Source organism: Leptonotus elevatus, chromosome 8, assembly GCF_054856555.1.
Source record: "Leptonotus elevatus isolate MCC_2025b chromosome 8, RoL_Lele_1.0, whole genome shotgun sequence".
Lineage (NCBI taxonomy): Eukaryota > Metazoa > Chordata > Actinopteri > Syngnathiformes > Syngnathidae > Leptonotus > Leptonotus elevatus.
The window spans coordinates 5,337,308-5,362,160 of NC_141246.1; the positions used below are offsets into that span (position 1 = coordinate 5,337,308).

General features: G+C 40.1%; 1 protein-coding gene across 15 annotated transcripts in view; it reads left to right on the plus strand.

Moving 5' to 3' along the window:
• gab1 (GRB2-associated binding protein 1) overlaps nucleotides 1–4,001 on the plus strand; it is a 44,846-nt gene extending 40,845 nt beyond the window's left edge. For 9 of the 15 annotated variants that reach the window (XM_086083076.1, XM_086083077.1, XM_086083074.1 and 6 more), the window contains 3 exons: nucleotides 332–461; nucleotides 2,473–2,601; nucleotides 2,841–4,001. In XM_086083076.1, the coding sequence (XP_085939202.1) occupies nucleotides 332–461; nucleotides 2,473–2,601; nucleotides 2,841–2,999 (418 nt within the window). In that variant the 3' untranslated portion in view covers nucleotides 3,000–4,001. Of the gene's footprint in view, nucleotides 1–331; nucleotides 462–953; nucleotides 1,030–2,472; nucleotides 2,602–2,840 lie in introns of those variants that run through there. The other 6 variants (XR_015095815.1, XR_015095814.1, XR_015095816.1 and 3 more) reach the window with 4 other exon arrangements.
• Nucleotides 4,002–24,853: the final 20,852 nt, after the last annotated feature.

Below are 24,853 nucleotides of genomic sequence, written 5' to 3' on the forward strand. Positions count from 1 at the left end.
AAATTAAGAAACTCCAACGTAAAGCATTTGGTCCCTTTTTTTTGTTGATGCAGTCAAAACCCGCTGAGTGTGAACACATCCTTTTTTTATACAGCACTGTAGATGACACTAAAGTAGCCACTAACCTTTTCATGCATTCATGTACCGTAGTTGACTTTGGTGACCACAACACGGCTCATCCCGGGGATCCCCCCCCCTTGACACTTATGTAACACCGAGCTCTATTTCTGTCTTGAATGTCGCAGGGGCTTTAGTGCGGTCTAGTGTTTTTGTGTTCACCATAGCGGGTGTGTGTTTGTGTTTGTGTGTAAACATTGTGAATGCTGCTCAGTCTCTCTAGGTTCCCCATGCCCGCCCGGCCCCCGTCAGTGCATAGCACCGCCTCCAGCACTGACTCCGAGGACAGTGATGAGAATTATGTAGCCATGCTCTCTAATATGAAGAACCAGTCAGATGAACCAGTATGTAACACACAAATATCTACATACTTGTAATACATTGTACTCTCGTTGAGGACCAGAACTTAAAATGGTCGTTCAAATATTAGGCTTGACAACGATAGACATTCCCGATTATACAGCAAGGCCCTGCTCATCTCCCCAAAGCCAAACAATACAGCGTGGTGGACAAATGACTGACCGCTCCAGACGGACTCCTCCTTTTTTTTCTCCTTGCTGTTGTTCTACTTTCTTTTTTTTATTCTCTATTTCCCTTCCTCTGCTTTTCAGGTTTGCTTTAGTCCCCTGATGGAATGTCTTAATGTCTTAACGCATCAGTGAACTGTTAAGTAGATGTTCCATTCCTGTTTTAACCCTTTTGTTCGCCTTTTCCAGCCACTCACCACCTTCTTTCCTGCGCAGTTAATCCCTCAAGTTCATTTCTTTGCCTTCATTTGTTTTACCTGCTCTTCTCCTCTTTCCTCCGACGCCCCTTCCTCCCGCTTTTTTGAGTAGAGAGGAGTCCTTCTACTGCACGGTCCCCATCACCCCCGTAAAGAGGGAGGTGGAGGAACTTGACACCGTAGAGGAGGTGAGCAGGGTTGCCAGGTTGGAACATATCAGAGCCACCGTTTGGGTGTTTGTTGTTGTTTTTTTCCCCCCCGATGGGTTTTAGCTGCACGTATGTTGATTAGTCGGACTAGTCGCCACCCTGTAGTTGTAATGACTCCACCTTACATGTAGTTTACGCAATTAACACAACATCAACGTCCGCTCATGTCAAGTGTTGTCACAATTGCACAAAGGTCAACTTAAGTTTTGAACTGCAAATGACAAAAATCTAAATGACCACATTTATCTCTATTGATAATCACATTTCCTATTTCTAGTTGCAGTGGAACAACCAAAGTTGAACAAAGTTTCTTTGATTAAGATTTAAAAAAACATTTTTTTTATCATTCCTTATGTGAAATTGTCGCCATCATAAAAGCTTTATCAGCAAGAAAAATATATTTTTTTAGAGTAAACATTTTCTCTTTCTTCACTGTCATACAAGTGCAAAAATAGGTGAAACAATTTTCATTCGTAATTTAATAGAATTTCCCCCCGCTGGAGATTGTATTCATTTCTTTCTCTGTCACACTTTTTCCACCATAAAACATTTATTAACTGTACACACAGTTTTTAAAGTAACATTTGTGCAGTAATTTTTCCATAGCTTTAGGAAATTAGGGAGATTGAATTAATCGTTAATCATTCCGGGGTCAGACTGTTGCCGTCATAAAATATTTAACTAAAAATATTTGAATAATAAATGTAATGTACACAGTAAATTCTGTAGAGTAAATTTTACTCTAAACTGAGTATTTGATCCCACTCTAAAAAGTCCAATTTATACTTGGAAGAGAGTAAACTAAATAAATAATCACTGAAGGGTTGAGGAACAAACCCACAACTTCAGGTTGGGAGACAGCCGAACTCCCCCCTGAGCCACGCAACTCCTAATGTGTGTTAGTATATCACTCGTGTCAGCTGGAATCTTTGGCTCCAAGAGACCAAAAAACAATGTTTTTGGTCTCCTCTTGGATATAAACAAACAGCAGGAGTGGCTTTGCTCAGGTGGTAGTTAGGCAGTCTCCTAAGCTGAAGGTTGTGAGTTTGTTCCTCAACCCTTGAGTGACTTTTGTTTATTTATTTCAATTCTTTATTTGTCTCTCTTCCAAGTGTAAATATTACTGTACAACTGAGTCTATTTGGTCCCACTCTAAATAGAGTCAAATTTACTCTACTGAATTTACTGTGTAATTACAAATTGTTTGGCTTTTGAGGTTCCACTGTACGATTCCAAATCAATTCAGCAGTAGCAGCAATAGTTTTTGTTCTCAAATATATCAACCAAAACAATTTTGTTGTTGTTATTGTGACAGCACAAGAGTGAAATTTCCGTCACTGGAGCTGACTTTTTCCACATCTGTCAATGAGACGATGTTTTTCTTGTTTGTTTGTTTTTTTGTTTTGTTTTTTGTCACTGTAGAGCACAAAGCTGGGCGCACCCATGACGGTGGACGGCGGGAGTAGCCCTATGGTGAAGCCCAAGGGAGACAAGCAGGTGGAGTACTTGGATTTGGACCTGGATTCCGGCAAGTCCACGCCACCTCGGAAGGTAGGCTGAATTCTAACGGTGTGGTAACTGTGAGCAAAAACATGACGGGTTTCAAGACATCACGGTATTACAATTACAGCTCGAAAATGTATTTAGTTTGACAACCTTTTACACTTAATGTATTGATTTTGACATTTCTGGGAAAAAATTCGCTTCAAATCACTGATTGGTATGTTTGTTCCACTGGTGTGCCGTTTTGTCCCCATTTTCTGTGCTTCCGTCCCACCATCCTATTTTAGATGAAGAGCAACGGCTCCGGCGTGGCGGCATCGGACGAGCGCGTGGACTACGTGGTTGTGGACCAGCAACGGACGCAAGCCCTCAAGAGCACCCGCGAGGCCTGGAGCGACGGCCGTCAATCCACAGAGACGGACACGACATCCAAAGGAGCCAAGTGACCTGTTTAGTTTTTTTTCCCTGTCGTGATCACAACCGAACTTTTCGTCCTTCGTGGCGTTTCCGTAGCCACTCCGCCATCTTCTAGTTTTTGCACTGCCGGCGGGATTTTGCGGAAGTCGGCGGAGCGAGCGGACCAACCACGATCATTTGTCAACTTCTACTCGCAGGGGTTTTTCTGTCACCACTGTTTGAAAGACGCTAGTTGCGAACAGCGATTGGAACGGGATCGGAAAAATAAGACGGAACTCGTAAGTGTCAACAAGAGCTTCGGTTTGAGTTTTGCTTGTGGTTGGAGTCCATCGACGTGGCGGACGACTGTACAAAAAGTGTTATGTATATAGATCGGAAGAAGTGTCCTTTTTATGTATATGGAATATTTAGCATGTTCGACTCGGAAGGTGCGCAGATTCTGCAGGATGGAATCCTGCCGGTATGGTGACGACGCACCGTTGTTGTTGATTATGGTGATTATCGGACATATTTACTGTGAGCTTTTACAACAACGCCGCCACTTTTTCTGTAAGTTATGCGAAAGGTATCAAAAAAAAAAGTTCCGGGCGTCAAAATCAGGTACGCATACTAACGAACTGTAAAAGTCATCACTAATTTATTTTAGCGTCATATTCTCTGAACGTAGAATGTTTCCACGGTCCATATGCCTCATTTCCGACCCTTCTTAGGTTTGTTTCAGGCTGGTTACTATTGTCGGGAACAGGAACACAAAATGGCCTTACTAACCTGTGAAACATCCCAAACGTGTGCTGTCAAAGCTGTACAGATTTTTTTTTGCCATTGATTAAATTTAGTGTGTATCTTCTTTTTTTTATGTGCTTAACTTACAAAAAAAAAATCCACTTTTATTAGACTTTTTGATCGCCCAAAGTTTCTTTTTGATAATGAGCTGCCAAGTGGATGACGCTCATCTTTTCTTTTCTTTTTTATCTTGAGAGAAAACTGTACAAATTTCCAGATGGACTAAATAAAATCCAAACTCAAGCGTCTGTGTGTGTGTGTTTTTTTTGTTTTTTTTGTTTAATAAATGTACTTTTCACAGTGTGATGTTACAGACCACTGACAGCCAGCCGTCTTATAAGATGTCAACTTTTCAACCTAACTGTCGAGGAGGCCACAGTTCCACAAAATGGTTTTAATCTTGACAAAAAGTAAGTTAAAATTGATACTATACTAATAGTGAGCTATTTAATGCATTCTTACCACTGTAAAGTCACGTCTGACCTTTTTTCTGTAGTTATTCTCTGCATGTCTTACCAGAAATGACCACTAGATGAAGCTGTAGTATGAAGAACTGAACATCTTTTCCCCCCCCAAGTGGTGCCTGCTTCCATGTTGTTGCCGCTCTTGGAATGCTGCTTTCTCAAGGTTGTAATGTAAATCCTACTATTACCTGTATTTATATGACACAGATATACTCCAATGGCTTTCTTAATGGTTCAAATTTACTATGGCTGCATTTTCCTGTGCCATGTCTGCAGGCTTCACTGTAGAGTAGTAATAGCCAATGTGCTCATTATAATTTAATGCTAGACTGTACCCACTAATAATGCAGTCTAATGCCATCCGCGGCGATGCCTTGACATTTAATAAATGGCAGAAAGGTAGCAGAGCGGACAAAATATATAGTTGTCAAAAAGCCAAAGAGCATTGAATATAATTATTATTATTTTTAAGTTGGAGAACTAAGAAAAAAAACATGCAAAAAAATTCGACATGATTGCAAAGTGCCAAGGCCGAAAACCCATGTCCCGCAGATGGCGACAATGTCCATCCTTTTTTTTTTTTTTTTTGCAGCAGCAGTGCTTCTTTTCTGTGCGTACGTGTATACATATGGATGCATGTGTTTGTGAGCCCGCAAAATGTTCAACCTTGCATCACTATACACTGTTCTTCACATGAAAACACAAAATAAATACAGATGATCAAAAATGGGTGAAAAAAAAACCCAGCCATATGCTAAGCTGTCATGCTCTCATCCAACAAAGTGACGCCAAATGTTTAGCAATTCCATTTGAGCAAAGCGCGGGGGAACCGCGGGACATCATAGTCCAATCTGCTGCACGTCAGCGTTAGCCAACGTGACGGAGACATCTGCGTTAATCGTTTGCTTTGCGAGGATGGCTTGCAAAAATATGACAAGTCCATGAAGGACACGAAGTAGGAGAGGATGCAAGATTAGAAAAATGTCAATCATCGCTGACACCAAATTAAGAAAAACTGTTGACGTTTCGAGCATTTGTTTTACATGATTTTTTTTTGGGGGGGGGGGGCAAATTAAACAGGTCTCAGTGTGACTGTGCAGGCTTTAAAAAAAAATTACAGACCAAACTATGGTCGATCAACAGTCACGTAGCTTAATGCTTACATGCAATGCGAAACGCCATAGAAAATTAGCATAAATGTCATGGTATTTATAAATCCTTCCGGCGACTGCTAATTTAACACTTGGAGAAGCACCACATTTAAACAGATCATACGACAATATTCACAGGCGTAAATATTCTTGTTGTTGGACTTGTGCATTTGATTAAAAAAAATGACTAATGGGCACTACTAAAGTGCTAAATTGCAAGTTGGCAGCAAAGTTGAATGATTTAGTGTTGATTTTCTAGCTGAAATAGTCAAAGTCAACAAACTCCTTATGTCAGGCCTGCTTGATGAAGAGCATTAACACCATTGACCAGTCAGCAACATTTGGCTTGTGTTAATAATGCATTTGCGTGTCATATTAATGGAGACCACGGTGCCAGCGTGGAGAACAAAGGTCCCTCCAGAGGCCCATTTGCCCTGCAAGGCCTAATTGGGCTGCGTAGCGCCATGGCCAATTGATGCGTCCTTTGCCGAGGACGCTTGGAACCAGACCAGAACTAATACTAATTAATGCCCAGCTAACGACCCGTCATAAAGAATGGCTCGAGTTTCTCTTCTTATGAGCTGCTTGGTGGAGAGCCAGCTATTTTCATCATCCAATCATCTTTCACGCTGGGTTACAATTCAGGTCATTGGTAGTGTTTTGGGTCACGCAGTAGCTGGCTTGTAGATTTGCGGGGGGGGGGGGGGGGGGTGTTTCGGGATGTGTGAGATTTCTTGAAGAAATAATGATCTTTTATCACATTTTTTCTGGAAAAATGTATTATTATGGGCCTGCTAAGCGGAGCAAGCAGCAGCGAAGCTGCTGCTTGCGGAGCAAGCAGGCACATATTACTATCCACCCTAGAAAAGGGTTTATTATTATGGGCCTGCTAAGCGGAGCAAGCAGCAGCGAAGCTGCTGCTTGCGGAGCAAGCAGGCACATATTACTATCCTAGAAAAAAAGGGTTTAATATTATTCTTCTTATTATGGGCCTGCTAAGCGGAGCAAGCAGCAGCGAAGCTGCTGCTTGCGGAGCAAGCAGGCACATATTACTATCCACCCTAGAAAAGGGTTTATTTTTATTTTTTTTATATTTTATTCCACCGACTTTTCCGCAAAAATGCGGCCCGAACCGTAGATCGCACCGGGACAAATGAGGTATCAAACGATGCGGCTCGATCTGACTCGGTGCGGCATTATTTTTATAAGAATTCCCAGTTACCATGGCGACGCTATTCCCAAAAAACTCCCAAATAAAGTCCCATAGGAATGAATGGGAATCCGAAAGAGATCAACTCCAATCAAGCACCTTTTTCAAAGACACGCTGCGCGCGCATACGTTAACCGACCGATATGAAAATTAGCTCATTTTGTTGGAATTTTTGTCATCTTTAGCTCAGTGTCAAAAAAAAAATTAAGGAATGAAAGCTCTCCCCCCTGTGCGGGTTCAAAGACAGTGAGCAAAGGGGTGAAAGTCGCCTTTCTTGCATCAGTTAGAGCGTGACTAATTAAGGTCTGAGTGCTGGGAACCAAAAAATATATTTCCAAAAGTTTCACTTCAACTCGTCACCATGGCCACAATCTTTGCTCACTAGACATCAAATTCGCACATTTTGTAGCCACAAGCCTCTGCTTTCTGAAGAACTAAGTTTTATTTGGCTACGGTGTCATTTAGTACCTTTATTTTCACTTTAAACGAGGAGAAGTCGCACTATTTTGATCTCTTTTCAATGTAATTTTCGCCGTTTTTCCCTCTTCATTTTCGATCAATCATAAGTTTTCAACCTGCTCTCATTTGGTCATTTTTCATCCGATTAAAAAACTGAGAACATGCTCGCGTTCCCCAAACCCTTGCCGTTCTAACAAGCCATTTCTGGAATCTGCATCTTCAACCGTTAAGTCGCGAGAGGCTTTTGTTTGCGGTGAGCGTAATCCTATACAAAATCAATGGAACGTTGGTGCGTGACGTCTCCTCACAACTTAAAATCAAATGTGTGTGCGTGAATGTGCATGTTTTGTAAAGGGGCAGTAAGATACTTTTAGTTGATGTTGATTATGGTGAACTTCCACATTTCTTGAGCGATTTCAATGGTTTAAAATTTAAACTGTTCATCTCATTGAAATGTTGGTTAAAATCAAATGTGTGTGCGTGAATGTGCATATTTCTTAAAGGGACAGTAAGATACTTTATTTGATCTTGATTATGGTTAACTTTTACATTTCTTGAGCGATTTCAATGGTTTAAATTTTAAACTGTTCAGCTCATTGAAATGTTACTTAAAATCAAATGTGTGTGCGTGAATGTGCATGTTTCTTAAAGGGGCAGTAACATACTGTTGATTATGGTTAACTTCCACATTTCTTGACCGATTTCAATGGTTGAAAGTTTAAACTGTTCAGCTCATTGAAAAGAGTTAGCAGGCCCATTCAAAATTTCCGCGGGAATTTTTCTAGTTATTATGGGCCTGCTAAGCGGAGCAAGCAGCAGCGAAGCTGCTGCTTGCGGAGCAAGCAGGCACATATTACTATCCACCCTAGAAAAGGGTTTATTATGGGCCTGCTAAGCGGAGCAAGCAGCAGCGAAGCTGCTGCTTGCGGAGCAAGCAGGCACATATTACTATCCTAGAAAAGGGGTTTATTTTTTTTATTTTTATATTATCTTCCAGCGACTTTTCCGCAAGAATAGGGGCCGTACCGTAGATCGCACCGCGACAAATAAGGTATCAAACGATGCGGCTCGATTTGACTCGCTGCGCTATTATTTTTATAAGAATTCCCAGTTACCATGGCGACGCTATTCCCAAAAAACTCCCAAATAAAGTCCCATAGGAATGAATGGGAATCCGAAAGAGATCAACTCCAATCAAGCACCTTTTTCAAAGACACGCTGCGCGCGCATACGTTAACCGACCGATATGAAAATTAGCTCATTTTGTTGGAATTTTTGTCATCTTTAGCTCAGTGTCAAAAAAAATTTTAAGGAATGAAAGCTCTCCCCCCTGTGAGGGTTCAAAGACAGTGAGCAAAGGGGAAAAGTCGCCTATTTAGAGTGTGACTAATTAAGGCTTCAGTGACGGGAACCAAAAAATCTATTTCCAAAAGTTTCACTTCAACTCGTCACCATGGCCACAATCTTTGCTCACTAGACCTCAAATTCGCACATTTTGTAGCCACAAGCCTCTGCTTTCTGAAGAACTAAGTTTTATTTGGCTACGGTGTCATTTAGTACCTTTATTTTCACTTTAAGCGAGGAGAAGTCGGACTTTGACGCCTATCTCCTCCATGTTAATTTCGCCGTTTTTTCCCTCTTCATTTTCGATCAATCATAAGTTTTCAACCTGCTCTCATTTGGTCATTTTTCATCCGATTAAAAAACTGAGAACATGCTCGCGTTCCCCAAACCCTTGCCGTTCTAACGAGCCATTTCTGGAATCTGCATCTTCAACCGTTAAGTCGCGAGAGGCTTTTGTTTGAGGTGAGCGTAATCCTATACAAATCAATGGAGTGTTGGTGCGTGACGTCTCCTCACAACTTCAAATCAAATGTGTGTGCGTGAATGTGCATGTTTTGTAAAGGGGCAGTGAGATACTGTTAATTATGGTAGATTCCACATTTCTTGACCGATTTCAATGGTTTGAATTTTAAACTGTTCAGCTCATTGAAATGTTACTTAAAATCAAATGTGTGTGCGTGAATGTGCATGTTTCTTAAAGGGGCAGTAACATAGTGTTGATTATGGTTAACTTCCACATTTCTTGAGCGATTTCAATGGTTGAAATTTTAAACTGTTCAGCTCATTGAAATGTTAGTTAAAATGAAATGTATGTGCGTGAATGTGCATGTTTCTTAAAGGGGCAGTAATACTTTTAGTTGATTATAACTTCCACATTTCTTGAGCGATTTCAACGGTTGAAATTTTAAACTGTTCAGCTCATTGAAAAGAGTTGCAAGAGTTAGCAGGCCCATTCAAAATTTCCGCGGGAATTTTTCTAGTTTTTATTTTTTTTATATTTTATTCCACCGACTTTTCCGCAAAAATGCGGCCCGAACCGTAGATCGCACCGGGACGAATGAGGTATCAAACGATGCGGCTCGATCTGACTCGGTGCGGCATTATTTTTATAAGAATTCCCAGTTACCATGGCGACGCTATTCCCAAAAAACTCCCAAATAAAGTCCCATAGGAATGAATGGGAATTCGAAAGAGATCAACTCCAATCAAGCACCTTTTTCAAAGACACGCTGCGCGCGCATACGTTAACCGACCGATATGAAAATTAGCTCATTTTGTTGGAATTTTTGTCATCTTTAGCTCAGTGTCAAAAAAAAAAATAAGGAATGAAAGCTCTCCCCCCTGTGCGGGTTCAAAGACAGTGAGCAAAGGGGTGAAAGTCGCCTTTCTTGCATCAGTTAGAGCGTGACTAATTAAGGTCTGAGTGCTGGGAACCAAAAAATATATTTCCAAAAGTTTCACTTCAACTCGTCACCATGGCCACAATCTTTGCTCACTAGACATCAAATTCGCACATTTTGTAGCCACAAGCCTCTGCTTTCTGAAGAACTAAGTTTTATTTGGCTAAGGTGTCATTTAGTACCTTTATTTTCACTTTAAGCGAGGAGAAGTCGCACATTTTTGATCTCTTTTCAATGTAATTTTCGCCGTTTTTGCCTCTTCATTTTCGATCAATCATAAGTTTTCAACCTGCTCTCATTTGGTCATTTTTCATCCGATTAAAAAACTGAGAACATGCTCGCGTTCCCCAAACCCTTGCCGTTCTAACGAGCCATGTCTGGAATCTGCATCTTCAACCGTTAAGTCGCGAGAGGCTTTTGTTTGAGGTGAGCGTAATCCTATACAAATCAATGGAGTGTTGGTGCGTGACGTCTCCTCACAACTTAAAATCAAATGTGTGTGCGTGAATGTGCATGTTTTGTAAAGGGGCAGTGAGATACTGTTAATTATGGTAGATTCCACATTTCTTGACCGATTTCAATGGTTTGAATTTTAAACTGTTCAGCTCATTGAAATGTTACTTAAAATCAAATGTGTGTGCGTGAATGTGCATATTTCTTAAAGGGACAGTAAGATACTTTATTTGATCTTGATTATGGTTAACTTTTACATTTCTTGAGCGATTTCAATGGTTGAAATTTTAAACTGTTCAGCTCATTGAAATGTTACTTAAAATCAAATGTGTGTGCGTGAATGTGCATGTTTCTTAAAGGGGCAGTAACATACTGTTGATTTTGGTTAACTTGCACATTTCTTGACCGATTTCAATGGTTTAAATTTTAAACTGTTCAGCTCATTGAAATGTTGGTTAAAATCAAATGTGTGTGCGTGAATGTGCATATTTCTTAAAGGGACAGTAAGATACTTTATTTGATCTTGATTATGGTTAACTTCCACATTTCTTGACCGATTTCAATGGTTGAAAGTTTAAACTGTTCAGCTCATTGAAAAGAGTTAGCAGGCCCATTCAAAATTTCCGCGGGAATTTTTGTTTCTAGTTATGGGCCTGCTAAGCGGAGCAAGCAGCAGCGAAGCTGCTGCTTGCGGAGCAAGCAGGCACATATTACTATCCTAGAAAAAAGGGTTTATTATGGGCCTGCTAAGCGGAGCAAGCAGCAGCGAAGCTGCTGCTTGCGGAGCAAGCAGGCACATATTACTATCCACCCTAGAAAAGGGTTTAATTTTATTATTTTTTTTATATTTTATTCCACGATTTTTCCGCAAAAATGCGGCCCGTACCGTAGATCGCACCGGCACGAATGAGGTATCAAACGATGCGGCTCGATCTGACTCGGTGCGGCATTATTTTTCTAAGAATTCCCAGTTACCATGGCGACGCTATTCCCAAAAAACTCCCAAATAAAGTCCCATAGGAATGAATGGGAATCCGAAAGAGATCAACTCCAATCAAGCACCTTTTTCAAAGACACGCTGCGCGCGCATACATTAACCGACCGATATGAAAATTAGCTCATTTTGTTGGAATTTTTGTCATCTTTAGCTCAGTGTCAAAAAAAATTTTAAGGAATGAAAGCTCTCCCCCCTGTGAGGGTTCAAAGACAGTGAGCAAAGGGGAAAAGTCGCCTATTTAGAGTGTGACTAATTAAGGCTTCAGTGACGGGAACCAAAAAATCTATTTCCAAAAGTTTCACTTCAACTCGTCACCATGGCCACAATCTTTGCTCACTAGACCTCAAATTCGCACATTTTGTAGCCACAAGCCTCTGCTTTCTGAAGAACTAAGTTTTATTTGGCTACGGTGTCATTTAGTACCTTTATTTTCACTTTAAGCGAGGAGAAGTCGGACTTTGACGCCTATCTCCTCCATGTTAATTTCGCCGTTTTTTCCCTCTTCATTTTCGATCAATCATAAGTTTTCAACCTGCTCTCATTTGGTCATTTTTCATCCGATTAAAAAACTGAGAACATGCTCGCGTTCCCCAAACCCTTGCCGTTCTAACGAGCCATTTCTGGAATCTGCATCTTCAACCGTTAAGTCGCGAGAGGCTTTTGTTTGAGGTGAGCGTAATCCTATACAAATCAAAGGAGTGTTGGTGCGTGACGTCTCCTCACAACTTCAAATCAAATGTGTGTGCGTGAATGTGCATGTTTTGTAAAGGGGCAGTGAGATACTGTTAATTATGGTAGATTCCACATTTCTTGACCGATTTCAATGGTTTGAATTTTAAACTGTTCAGCTCATTGAAATGTTACTTAAAATCAAATGTGTGTGCGTGAATGTGCATGTTTCTTAAAGGGGCAGTAACATAGTGTTGATTATGGTTAACTTCCACATTTCTTGAGCGATTTCAATGGTTGAAATTTTAAACTGTTCAGCTCATTGAAATGTTAGTTAAAATGAAATGTATGTGCGTGAATGTGCATGTTTCTTAAAGGGGCAGTAATACTTTTAGTTGATTATAACTTCCACATTTCTTGAGCGATTTCAACGGTTGAAATTTTAAACTGTTCAGCTCATTGAAAAGAGTTGCAAGAGTTAGCAGGCCCATTCAAAATTTCCGCGGGAATTTTTCTAGTTATTTTTTATTATTCCACGACTTTTCCGCAAAAATGCGGCCCGAACCGTAGATCGCACCGGGACAAATGAGGTATCAAACGATGCGGCTCGCTCTGACTCGCTGCGCTATTATTTTTATAAGAATTCCCAGTTACCATGGCGACGCTATTCCCAAAAAACTCCCCCAAAAAATCCCATAGGAATGAATGGGAAACCGGAAGACATCAACTCCAATCAAGCACCTTTTTCCAAGACACGCTGCGCGCGCATACGTTAACCGACCGATATGAATTTTAGCTCATTTTGTTGGAATTTTTGTCATCTTTAGCTCAGTGTCAAAAAAAAATTTAAGGAATGAAAGCTCTCCCCCCTGTGCGGGTTCAAAGACAGTGAGTGAAATATCCTTTATCCCATGTGTGTGTATTGCATGAGCTAGAGCGGACCAATTAAGAAACAGAGTGAAGACAGAGAAAAAAATAGATTTCAAGTTTCACTTCAACTCGTCACCATGGCCACAATCTTTGCTCACTAGACATCAAATTCGCACATTTTGTAGCCACAAGCCTCTGCTTTCTGAAGAACTAAGTTTTATTTGGCTAAGGTGTCATTTAGTACCTTTATTTTCACTTTAAGCGAGGAGAAGTCGCACATTTTTGATCTCTTTTCAATGTAATTTTCGCCGTTTTTGCCTCTTCATTTTCGATCAATCATAAGTTTTCAACCTGCTCTCATTTGGTCATTTTTCATCCGATTAAAAAACTGAGAACATGCTCGCGTTCCCCAAACCCTTGCCGTTCTAACGAGCCATTTCTGGAATCTGCATCTTCAACCGTTAAGTCGCGAGAGGCTTTTGTTTGAGGTGAGCGTAATCCTATACAAATCAATGGAGTGTTGGTGCGTGACGTCTCCTCACAACTTAAAATCAAATGTGTGTGCGTGAATGTGCATGTTTTGTAAAGGGGCAGTGAGATACTGTTAATTATGGTAGATTCCACATTTCTTGACCGATTTCAATGGTTTGAATTTTAAACTGTTCAGCTCATTGAAATGTTACTTAAAATCAAATGTGTGTGCGTGAATGTGCATGTTTCTTAAAGGGACAGTAACATATTGTTGATTATGGTTAACTTTTACATTTCTTGAGCGATTTCAATGGTTTAAATTTTAAACTGTTCAGCTCATTGAAATGTTGGTTAAAATAAAATGTGTGTGCGTGAATGTGCATATTTCTTAAAGGGACAGTAAGATACTTTATTTGATCTTGATTATGGTTAACTTGCACATTTCTTGAGCGATTTCAATGGTTGAATTTTTAAACTGTTCAGCTCATTGAAATGTTAGTTAAAATCAAATGTATGTGCGTGAATGTGCATGTTTCTTAAAGGGGCAGTAATACTTTTAGTAGATTATGGTTAACTTCCACATTTCTTGACCGATTTCAACGGTTGAAATTTTCAACTGTTCAGCTCATTGAAAAGAGTTGCAAGAGTTAGCAGGCCCATTCAAAATTTCCGCGGGAATTTTTCTAGTTATGGGCCTGCTAAGCGGAGCAAGCAGCAGCGAAGCTGCTGCTTGCGGAGCAAGCAGGCACATATTACTATCCACCCTAGAAAAGGGTTTATTATGGGCCTGCTAAGCGGAGCAAGCAGCAGCGAAGCTGCTGCTTGCGGAGCAAGCAGGCACATATTACTATCCTAGAAAAAGGGTTTATTATTATGGGCCTGCTAAGCGGAGCAAGCAGCAGCGAAGCTGCTGCTTGCGGAGCAAGCAGGCACATATTACTATCCTAGAAAAGGGGTTTATTTTTATTATTTTTTTTATATTTTATTCCACGATTTTTCCGCAAAAATGCGGCCCGTACCGTAGATCGCACCGGCACGAATGAGGTATCAAACGATGCGGCTCGATCTGACTCGGTGCGGCATTATTTTTCTAAGAATTCCCAGTTACCATGGCGACGCTATTCCCAAAAAACTCCCAAATAAAGTCCCATAGGAATGAATGGGAATCCGAAAGAGATCAACTCCAATCAAGCACCTTTTTCAAAGACACGCTGCGCGCGCATACATTAACCGACCGATATGAAAATTAGCTCATTTTGTTGGAATTTTTGTCATCTTTAGCTCAGTGTCAAAAAAAAATTTAAGGAATGAAAGCTCTCCCCCCTGTGAGGGTTCAAAGACAGTGAGCAAAGGGGAAAAGTCGCCTATTTAGAGTGTGACTAATTAAGGCTTCAGTGACGGGAACCAAAAAATCTATTTCCAAAAGTTTCACTTCAACTCGTCACCATGGCCACAATCTTTGCTCACTAGACATCAAATTCACACATTTTGTAGCCACAAGCCTCTGCTTTCTGAAAAACTAAGTTTTATTTGGCTAAGGTGTCATTTAGTACCTTTATTTTCACTTTAAGCGAGGAGAAGTCGGACTTTGGCGCCTATCTCCTCCATGTAAATTTCGCCGTTTTTTCCCTCTTCATTTTCGATCAATCATAAGTTTTCAACCTGCTCTCATTTGGTCATTTTTCATCCGATTAAAAAACTGAGAACATGCTCGCGTTCCCCAAACCCTTGCCGTTCTAACGAGCCATTTCTGGAATCTGCATCTTCAACCGTTAAGTCGCGAGAGGCTTTTGTTTGAGGTGAGCGTAATCCTATACAAATCAATGGAGTGTTGGTGCGTGACGTCTCCTCACAACTTAAAATCAAATGTGTGTGCGTGAATGTGCATGTTTTGTAAAGGGGCAGTGAGATACTGTTAATTATGGTAGATTCCACATTTCTTGACCGATTTCAATGGTTTGAATTTTAAACTGTTCAGCTCATTGAAATGTTACTTAAAATCAAATGTGTGTGCGTGAATGTGCATGTTTCTTAAAGGGGCAGTAAGATACTTTATTTGATCTTGATTATGGTTAACTTGCACATTTCTTGAGCGATTTCAACGGTTTAGATTTTAAACTGTTCAGCTCATTGAAATGTTAGTTAAAATCTAATGTGTGTGCGTGAATGTGCATATTTCTTAAAGGGACAGTAAGATACTTTATTTGATCTTGATTATGGTTAACTTTTACATTTCTTGAGCGATTTCAATGGTTGAAATTTTAAACTGTTCAGCTCATTGAAATGTTAGTTAAAATCAAATGTATGTGCGTGAATGTGCATGTTTCTTAAAGGGCCAGTAATACTTTTAGTTGATTATAACTTCCACATTTCTTGAGCGATTTCAATGGTTGAAAGTTTAAACTGTTCAGCTCATTGAAAAGAGTTAGCAGGCCCATTCAAAATTTCCGCGGGAATTTTTCTAGTTTTTCTTATTTTTTAATCTTCCGCGTTTTTTTCTGCTAAAATGCGGCCCGTACCGTAGATCGCACCGGGACAAAAGAGGTATCAAACGATGCGGCTCGATCTGACTCGGTGCGCTATTATTTTTATAAGAATTCCCAGTTACCATGGCGACGCTATTCCCAAAAAACTCCCAAAAAAAGTCCCATAGGAATGAATGGGAATCCGAAAGAGATCAACTCCAATCAAGCACCTTTTTCAAAGACACGCTGCGCGCGCATACGTTGACCGACCGATATGAAAATTAGCTCATTTTGTTGGAATTTTTCCCATCTTTAGCTCAGTGTCAAAAAAAATATTAAGGAATGAAAGCTCTTCCCCCTGTGCGGGTTCAAAGACAGTGAGTGTAATCGCCACTCTGATATGCAATTAAGGCTTCAGTGACGGGAACCAAAAAATCTATTTCCAAAAGTTTCACTTCAACTCGTCACCATGGCCACAATCTTTGCTCACTAGACATCAAATTCACACATTTTGTAGCCACAAGCCTCTGCTTTCTGAAAAACTAAGTTTTATTTGGCTAAGGTGTCATTTAGTACCTTTATTTTCACTTTAAGCGAGGAGAAGTCGGACTTTCTCGCCTATCTCCTCCATGTTAATTTCGCCGTTTTTTCCCTCTTCATTTTCGATCAATCATAAGTTTTCAACCTGCTCTCATTTGGTCATTTTTCATCCGATTAAAAATCTGAGAACATGCTCGCGTTCCCCAAACCCTTGCCGTTCTAACAAGCCATTTCTGGAATCTGCATCTTCAACCGTTAAGTCGCGAGAGGCTTTTGTTTGAGGTGAGCGTAATCCTATACAAATCAATGGAGTGTTGGTGCGTGACGTCTCCTCACAACTTAAAATCAAATGTGTGTGCGTGAATGTGCATGTTTTGTAAAGGGGCAGTGAGATACTGTTAATTATGGTAGATTCCACATTTCTTGACCGATTTCAATGGTTTGAATTTTAAACTGTTCAGCTCATTGAAATGTTACTTAAAATCAAATGTGTGTGCGTGAATGTGCATGTTTCTTAAAGGGGCAGTAAGATACTTTATTTGATCTTGATTATGGTTAACTTGCACATTTCTTGAGCGATTTCAATGGTTGAATTTTTAAACTGTTCAGCTCATTGAAATGTTAGTTAAAATCAAATGTATGTGCGTGAATGTGCATGTTTCTTAAAGGGGCAGTAATACTTTTAGTTGATTATAACTTCCACATTTCTTGAGCGATTTCAACGGTTGAAATTTTAAACTGCTCATTGAAAAGAGTTGCAAGAGTTAGCAGGCCCATTCAAAATTTCCGCGGGAATTTTTCTAGTTATGGGCCTGCTAAGCGGAGCAAGCAGCAGCGAAGCTGCTGCTTGCGGAGCAAGCAGGCACATATTACTATCCTAGAAAAAGGGTTTATTATGGGCCTGCTAAGCGGAGCAAGCAGCAGCGAAGCTGCTGCTTGCGGAGCAAGCAGGCACATATTACTATCCTAGAAAAAAGTGTATATTATTATTTTTTATTATTCCACGACTTTTCCGCTAAAATGCGGCCCGAACCGTAGATCGCACCGGGACAAATGAGGTATCAAACGATGCGGCTCGCTCTGACTCGCTGCGCTATTATTTTTATAAGAATTCCCAGTTACCATGGCGACGCTATTCCCAAAAAACTCCCAAATAAAAGTCCCATAGGAATGAATGGGAAAAGGAAAGACAAAATCACACATCAAGCACCTTTTTCAAAGATACGCTGCGCGTGCATACGTTAACCGATTGATATGAATTTTAGCTCATTTTGTTGGAATTTTTCCCATCTTTAGCTCAGTGTCAAAAAAAATATTAAGGAATGAAAGCTCTTCCCCCTGTGCGGGTTCAAAGACAGTGAGTGTAATCGCCACTCTGATATGCAATTAAGGCTTCAGTGACGGGAACCAAAAAATCTTATTTCCAAAAGTTTCACTTCAACTCGTCACCATGGCCACAATCTTTGCTCACTAGACCTCAAATTCGCACATTTTGTAGCCACAAGCCTCTGCTTTCTGAAAAACTAAGTTTTATTTGGCTAAGGTGTCATTTAGTACCTTTATTTTCACTTTAAGCGAGGAGAAGTCGGACTTTGGCGCCTATCTCCTCCATGTTAATTTCGCCGTTTTTTCCCTCTTCATTTTCGATCAATCATAAGTTTTCAACCTGCTCTCATTTGGTCATTTTTCATCCGATTAAAAAACTGAGAACATGCTCGCGTTCCCCAAACCCTTGCCGTTCTAACGAGCCATTTCTGGAATCTGCATCTTCAACCGTTAAGTCGCGAGAGGCTTTTGTTTGAGGTGAGCGTAATCCTATACAAATCAATGGAGTGTTGGTGCGTGACGTCTCCTCACAACTTAAAATCAAATGTGTGTGCGTGAATGTGCATGTTTTGTAAAGGGGCAGTGAGATACTGTTAATTATGGTAGATTCCACATTTCTTGACCGATTTCAATGGTTTGAATTTTAAACTGTTCAGCTCATTGAAATGTTACTTAAAATCAAATGTGTGTGCGTGAATGTGCATGTTTCTTAAAGGGGCAGTAAGATACTTTATTTGATCTTGATTATGGTTAACTTGCACATTTCTTGAGCGATTTCAACGGTTTAGATTTTAAACTGTTCAGCTCATTGAAATGTTAGTTAAAATCTAATGTGTGTGCGTGAATGTGCATATTTCTTAAAGGGACAGTAAGATACTTTATTTGATCTTGATTATGGTTAACTTCCACATTTCTTGAGCGATTTCAATGGTTGAAAGTTTAAACTGTTCAGCTCATTGAAAAGAGTTAGCAGGCCCATTCAAAATTTCCGCGGGAATTTTTCTAGTTATGGGCCTGCTAAGCGGAGCAAGCAGCAGCGAAGCTGCTGCTTGCGGAGCAAGCAGGCACATATTACTATCCACCCTAGAAAAGTGTTTATTCTTCTTATTTTTATTATTTTTATATTATCTTCCAGCGACTTTTCCGCAAGAATAGGGGCCGTACCGTAGATCGCACCGCGACAAATAAGGTATCAAACGATGCGGCTCGATTTGACTCGCTGCGCTATTATTTTCCTCAGAATTCCCAGTTACCAGGGTGACACAATTCCCCAAAATGTCCCCCAAAAAGTCCCATAGGAATGAATGGGAATCCGAAAATGATCACATCAAATCAAGCACCTTTTTCCAAGACACGCTGCGCGCGCATACGTTAACCGACCGATATGAAAATTAGCTCATTTTGTTGGAATTTTTGTCATCTTTAGCTCAGTGTCAAAAAAAAAATTAAGGAATGAAAGCTCTCCCCCCTGTGCGGGTTCAAAGACAGTGAGCAAAGGGGTGAAAGTCGCCTTTCTTGCATCAGTTAGAGCGTGACTAATTAAGGTCTGAGTGGTGGGAACCAAAAAATATATTTCCAAAAGTTTCACTTCAACTCGTCACCATGGCCACAATCTTTGCTCACTAGACATCAAATTAGCACATTTTGTAGCCACAAGCCTCTGCTTTCTGACAAACTAAGTTTTATTTGGCTAAGGTGTCATTTAGTACCTTTATTTTCACTTTAAGCGAGGAGAAGTCGCACATTTTTGATCTCTTTTCAATGTAATTTTCGCCGTTTTTGCCTCTTCATTTTCGATCAATCATAAGTTTTCAACCTGCTCTCATTTGGTCATTTTTCATCCGATTAAAAAACTGAGAACATGCTCGCGTTCCCCAAACCCTTGCCGTTCTAACGAGCCATTTCTGGAATCTGCATCTTCAACCGTTAAATCGCGAGAGGCTTTTGTTTGAGGTGAGCGTAATCCTATACAAATCAATGGAACGTTGGTGCGTGACGTCTCCTCACAACTTAAAATCAAATGTGTGTGCGTGAATGTGCATGTTTTGTAAAGGGGCAGTGAGATACTGTTGATTATGGTAGATTCCACATTTCTTGACCGATTTCAATGGTTTGAATTTTAAACTGTTCAGCTCATTGAAATGTTGGTTAAAATCAAATGTGTGTGCGTGAATGTGCATATTTCTTAAAGGGACAGTAAGATACTTTATTTGATCTTGATTATGGTTAACTTTTACATTTCTTGACCGATTTCAATGGTTTGAATTTTAAACTGTTCAGCTCATTGAAATGTTACTTAAAATCCAATGTGTGTGCGTGAATGTGCATGTTTCTTAAAGGGGCAGTAACATACTGTTGATTTTGGTTAACTTGCACATTTCTTGAGCGATTTCAATGGTTGAAAGTTTAAACTGTTCAGCTCATTGAAAAGAGTTAGCAGGCCCATTCAAAATTTCCGCGGGAATTTTTCTAGTTATTTTTCTTTTTCTTTTTTATTCTTCCACCGACTTTTCCGCAAAAATGCGGCCCGAACCGTAGATCGCACCGGGACAAATGAGGTATCAAACGATGCGGCTCGCTCTGACTCGCTGCGCTATTATTTTTATAAGAATTCCCAGTTACCATGGCGACGCTATTCCCAAAAAAACACCCAAAATTCAAGGAAGGAAAAACCCATAGGAATGAATGGGATATCAACTCCAAACGAGCACCTTTTTCCAAGACACGCTGCGCGCGCATACGTTCACCGATTGATATGAATTTTAGCTCATTTTGTTGGAATTTTTCCCATCTTTAGCTCAGTGTCAAAAAAAATATTAAGGAATGAAAGCTCTTCCCCCTGTGCGGGTTCAAAGACAGTGAGTGTAATCGCCACTCTGATATGCAATTAAGGCTTCAGTGACGGGAACCAAAAAATCTATTTCCAAAAGTTTCACTTCAACTCGTCACCATGGCCACAATCTTTGCTCACTAGACATCAAATTCACACATTTTGTAGCCACAAGCCTCTGCTTTCTGAAAAACTAAGTTTTATTTGGCTAAGGTGTCATTTAGTACCTTTATTTTCACTTTAAGCGAGGAGAAGTCGGACTTTCTCGCCTATCTCCTCCATGTTAATTTCGCCGTTTTTTCCCTCTTCATTTTCGATCAATCATAAGTTTTCAACCTGCTCTCATTTGGTCATTTTTCATCCGATTAAAAATCTGAGAACATGCTCGCGTTCCCCAAACCCTTGCCGTTCTAACAAGCCATTTCTGGAATCTGCATCTTCAACCGTTAAGTCGCGAGAGGCTTTTGTTTGAGGTGAGCGTAATCCTATACAAATCAATGGAGTGTTGGTGCGTGACGTCTCCTCACAACTTAAAATCAAATGTGTGTGCGTGAATGTGCATGTTTTGTAAAGGGGCAGTAAGATACTTGATTGTGTTGAACTTCCACATTTCTTGACCGATTTCAATGGTTTAAATTTTAAACTGTTCAGCTCATTGAAATGTTACTTAAAATCAAATGTGTGTGCGTGAATGTGCATGTTTCTTAAAGGGGCAGTAACATACTGTTGATTATGGTTAACTTGCACATTTTTTGAGCGATTTCAATGGTTGAAAGTTTAAACTGTTCAGCTCATTGAAAAGAGTTAGCAGGCCCATTCAAAATTTCCGCGGGAATTTTTCTAGTTATGGGCCTGCTAAGCGGAGCAAGCAGCAGCGAAGCTGCTGCTTGCGGAGCAAGCAGGCACATATTACTATCCACCCTAGAAAAGGGTTTATTATTTTTTTTTTTATATTATCTTCCACCGACTTTTCCGCAAAAATAGGGCCCGAACCGTAGATCGCACCGGGACAAAAGAGGTATCAAACGATGCGGCTCGATCTGACTCGCTGCGCTATTATTTTTATAAGAATTCCCAGTTACCATGGCGACGCTATTCCCAAAAAACTCCCAAATAAAGTCCCATAGGAATGAATGGGAATCCGAAAGAGATCAACTCCAATCAAGCACCTTTTTCAAAGACACGCTGCGCGCGCATACATTAACCGACCGATATGAAAATTAGCTCATTTTGTTGGAATTTTTGTCATCTTTAGCTCAGTGTCAAAAAAAATTTTAAGGAATGAAAGCTCTCCCCCCTGTGAGGGTTCAAAGACAGTGAGCAAAGGGGAAAAGTCGCCTATTTAGAGTGTGACTAATTAAGGCTTCAGTGACGGGAACCAAAAAATCTATTTCCAAAAGTTTCACTTCAACTCGTCACCATGGCCACAATCTTTGCTCACTAGACATCAAATTCGCACATTTTGTAGCCACAAGCCTCTGCTTTCTGAAGAACTAAGTTTTATTTGGCTACGGTGTCATTTAGTACCTTTATTTTCACTTTAAGCGAGGAGAAGTCGGACTTTCTCGCCTATCTCCTCCATGTTAATTTCGCCGTTTTTTCCCTCTTCATTTTCGATCAATCATAAGTTTTCAACCTGCTCTCATTTGGTCATTTTTCATCCGATTAAAAATCTGAGAACATGCTCGCGTTCCCCAAACCCTTGCCGTTCTAACGAGCCATTTCTGGAATCTGTATCTTCAACCGTTAAGTCGCGAGAGGCTTTTGTTTGAGGTGAGCGTAATCCTATACAAATCAATGGAGTGTTGGTGCGTGACGTCTCCTCACAACTTAAAATCAAATGTGTGTGCGTGAATGTGCATGTTTTGTAAAGGGGCAGTGAGATACTGTTAATTATGGTAGATTCCACATTTCTTGACCGATTTCAATGGTTTGAATTTTAAACTGTTCAGCTCATTGAAATGTTAGTTAAAATCAAATGTGTGTGCGTGAATGTGCATGTTTCTTAAAGGGGCAGTAACATACTGTTGATTTTGGTTAACTTCCACATTTCTTGACCGATTTCAATGGTTGAAAGTTTAAACTGTTCAGCTCATTGAAATGTTGGTTAAAATCAAATGTGTGTGCGTGAATGTGCATATTTCTTAAAGGGACAGTAAGATACTTTATTTGATCTTGATTATGGTTAACTTCTACATTTGTTGACCGATTTCAATGGTTGAAAGTTTAAACTGTTCAGCTCATTGAAAAGAGTTGCAAGAGTTAGCAGGCCCATTCAAAATTTCCGCGGGAATTTTTCTAGTTATTTTTTATTATTCCACGACTTTTCCGCTAAAATGCGGCCCGAACCGTAGATCGCACCGGGACAAATGAGGTATCAAACGATGCGGCTCGCTCTGACTCGCTGCGCTATTATTTTTATAAGAATTCCCAGTTACCATGGCGACGCTATTCCCAAAAAACTCCCAAATAAAAGTCCCATAGGAATGAATGGGAAAAGGAAAGACAAAATCACACATCAAGCACCTTTTTCAAAGAGACGCTGCGCGTGCATACGTTAACCGATTGATATGAATTTTAGCTCATTTTGTTGGAATTTTTCCCATCTTTAGCTCAGTGTCAAAAAAAATATTAAGGAATGAAAGCTCTTCCCCCTGTGCGGGTTCAAAGACAGTGAGTGTAATCGCCACTCTGATATGCAATTAAGGCTTCAGTGACGGGAACCAAAAAATCTTATTTCCAAAAGTTTCACTTCAACTCGTCACCATGGCCATAATCTTTGCTCACTAGACCTCAAATTCGCACATTTTGTAGCCACAAGCCTCTGCTTTCTGAAAAACTAAGTTTTATTTGGCTAAGGTGTCATTTAGTACCTTTATTTTCACTTTAAGCGAGGAGAAGTCGGACTTTGGCGCCTATCTCCTCCATGTTAATTTCGCCGTTTTTTCCCTCTTCATTTTCGATCAATCATAAGTTTTCAACCTGCTCTCATTTGGTCATTTTTCATCCGATTAAAAAACTGAGAACATGCTCGCGTTCCCCAAACCCTTGCCGTTCTAACGAGCCATTTCTGGAATCTGCATCTTCAACCGTTAAGTCGCGAGAGGCTTTTGTTTGAGGTGAGCGTAATCCTATACAAATCAATGGAGTGTTGGTGCGTGACGTCTCCTCACAACTTAAAATCAAATGTGTGTGCGTGAATGTGCATGTTTTGTAAAGGGGCAGTGAGATACTGTTGATTTTGGTTAACTTGCACATTTCTTGACCGATTTCAATGGTTTGAATTTTAAACTGTTCAGCTCATTGAAATGTTACTTAAAATCAAATGTGTGTGCGTGAATGTGCATGTTTCTTAAAGGGGCAGTAACATACTGTTGATTTTGGTTAACTTGCACATTTCTTGAGCGATTTCAATGGTTTAAATTTTAAACTGTTCAGCTCATTGAAATGTTGGTTAAAATCAAATGTGTGTGCGTGAATGTGCATATTTCTTAAAGGGACAGTAAGATACTTTATTTGATCTTGATTATGGTTAACTTTTACATTTCTTGAGCGATTTCAATGGTTTAAATTTTAAACTTTTCAGCTCATTGAAATGTTGGTTAAAATCAAATGTGTCTGCGTGAATGTGCATGTTTCTTAAAGGGGCAGTAACATACTGTTGATTATGGTTAACTTTTACATTTCTTGAGCGATTTCAATGGTTGAAATTTTAAACTGCTCATTGAAAAGAGTTGCAAGAGTTAGCAGGCCCATTCAAAATTTCCGCGGGAATTTTTCTAGTTATGGGCCTGCTAAGCGGAGCAAGCAGCAGCGAAGCTGCTGCTTGCGGAGCAAGCAGGCACATATTACTATCCACCCAGGAAAAGTGTTTAATATTATTATTATTTTTATATTATCTTCCAGCGACTTTTCCGCAAGAATAGGTGCCGTACCGTAGATCGCACCGCGACAAATAAGGTATCAAACGATGCGGCTCGATTTGACTCGCTGCGCTATTATTTTCCTCAGAATTCCCAGTTACCATGGCGACACAATTCCCCAAAATGTCCCCCAAAAAGTCCCATAGGAATGAATGGGAATCCGAAAATGATCACATCAAATCAAGCACCTTTTTCCAAGACACGCTGCGCGCGCATACGTTAACCGACCGATATGAATTTTAGCTCATTTTGTTGGAATTTTTGTCATCTTTAGCTCAGTGTCAAAAAAAAAATTAAGGAATGAAAGCTCTTCCCCCTGTGCGGGTTCAAAGACAGTGAGTGTAATCGCCACTCTGATATGCAATTAAGGCTTCAGTGACGGGAACCAAAAAAATCTATTTCCAAAAGTTTCACTTCAACTCGTCACCATGGCCACAATCTTTGCTCACTAGACATCAAATTCACACATTTTGTAGCCACAAGCCTCTGCTTTCTGAAAAACTAAGTTTTATTTGGCTAAGGTGTCAA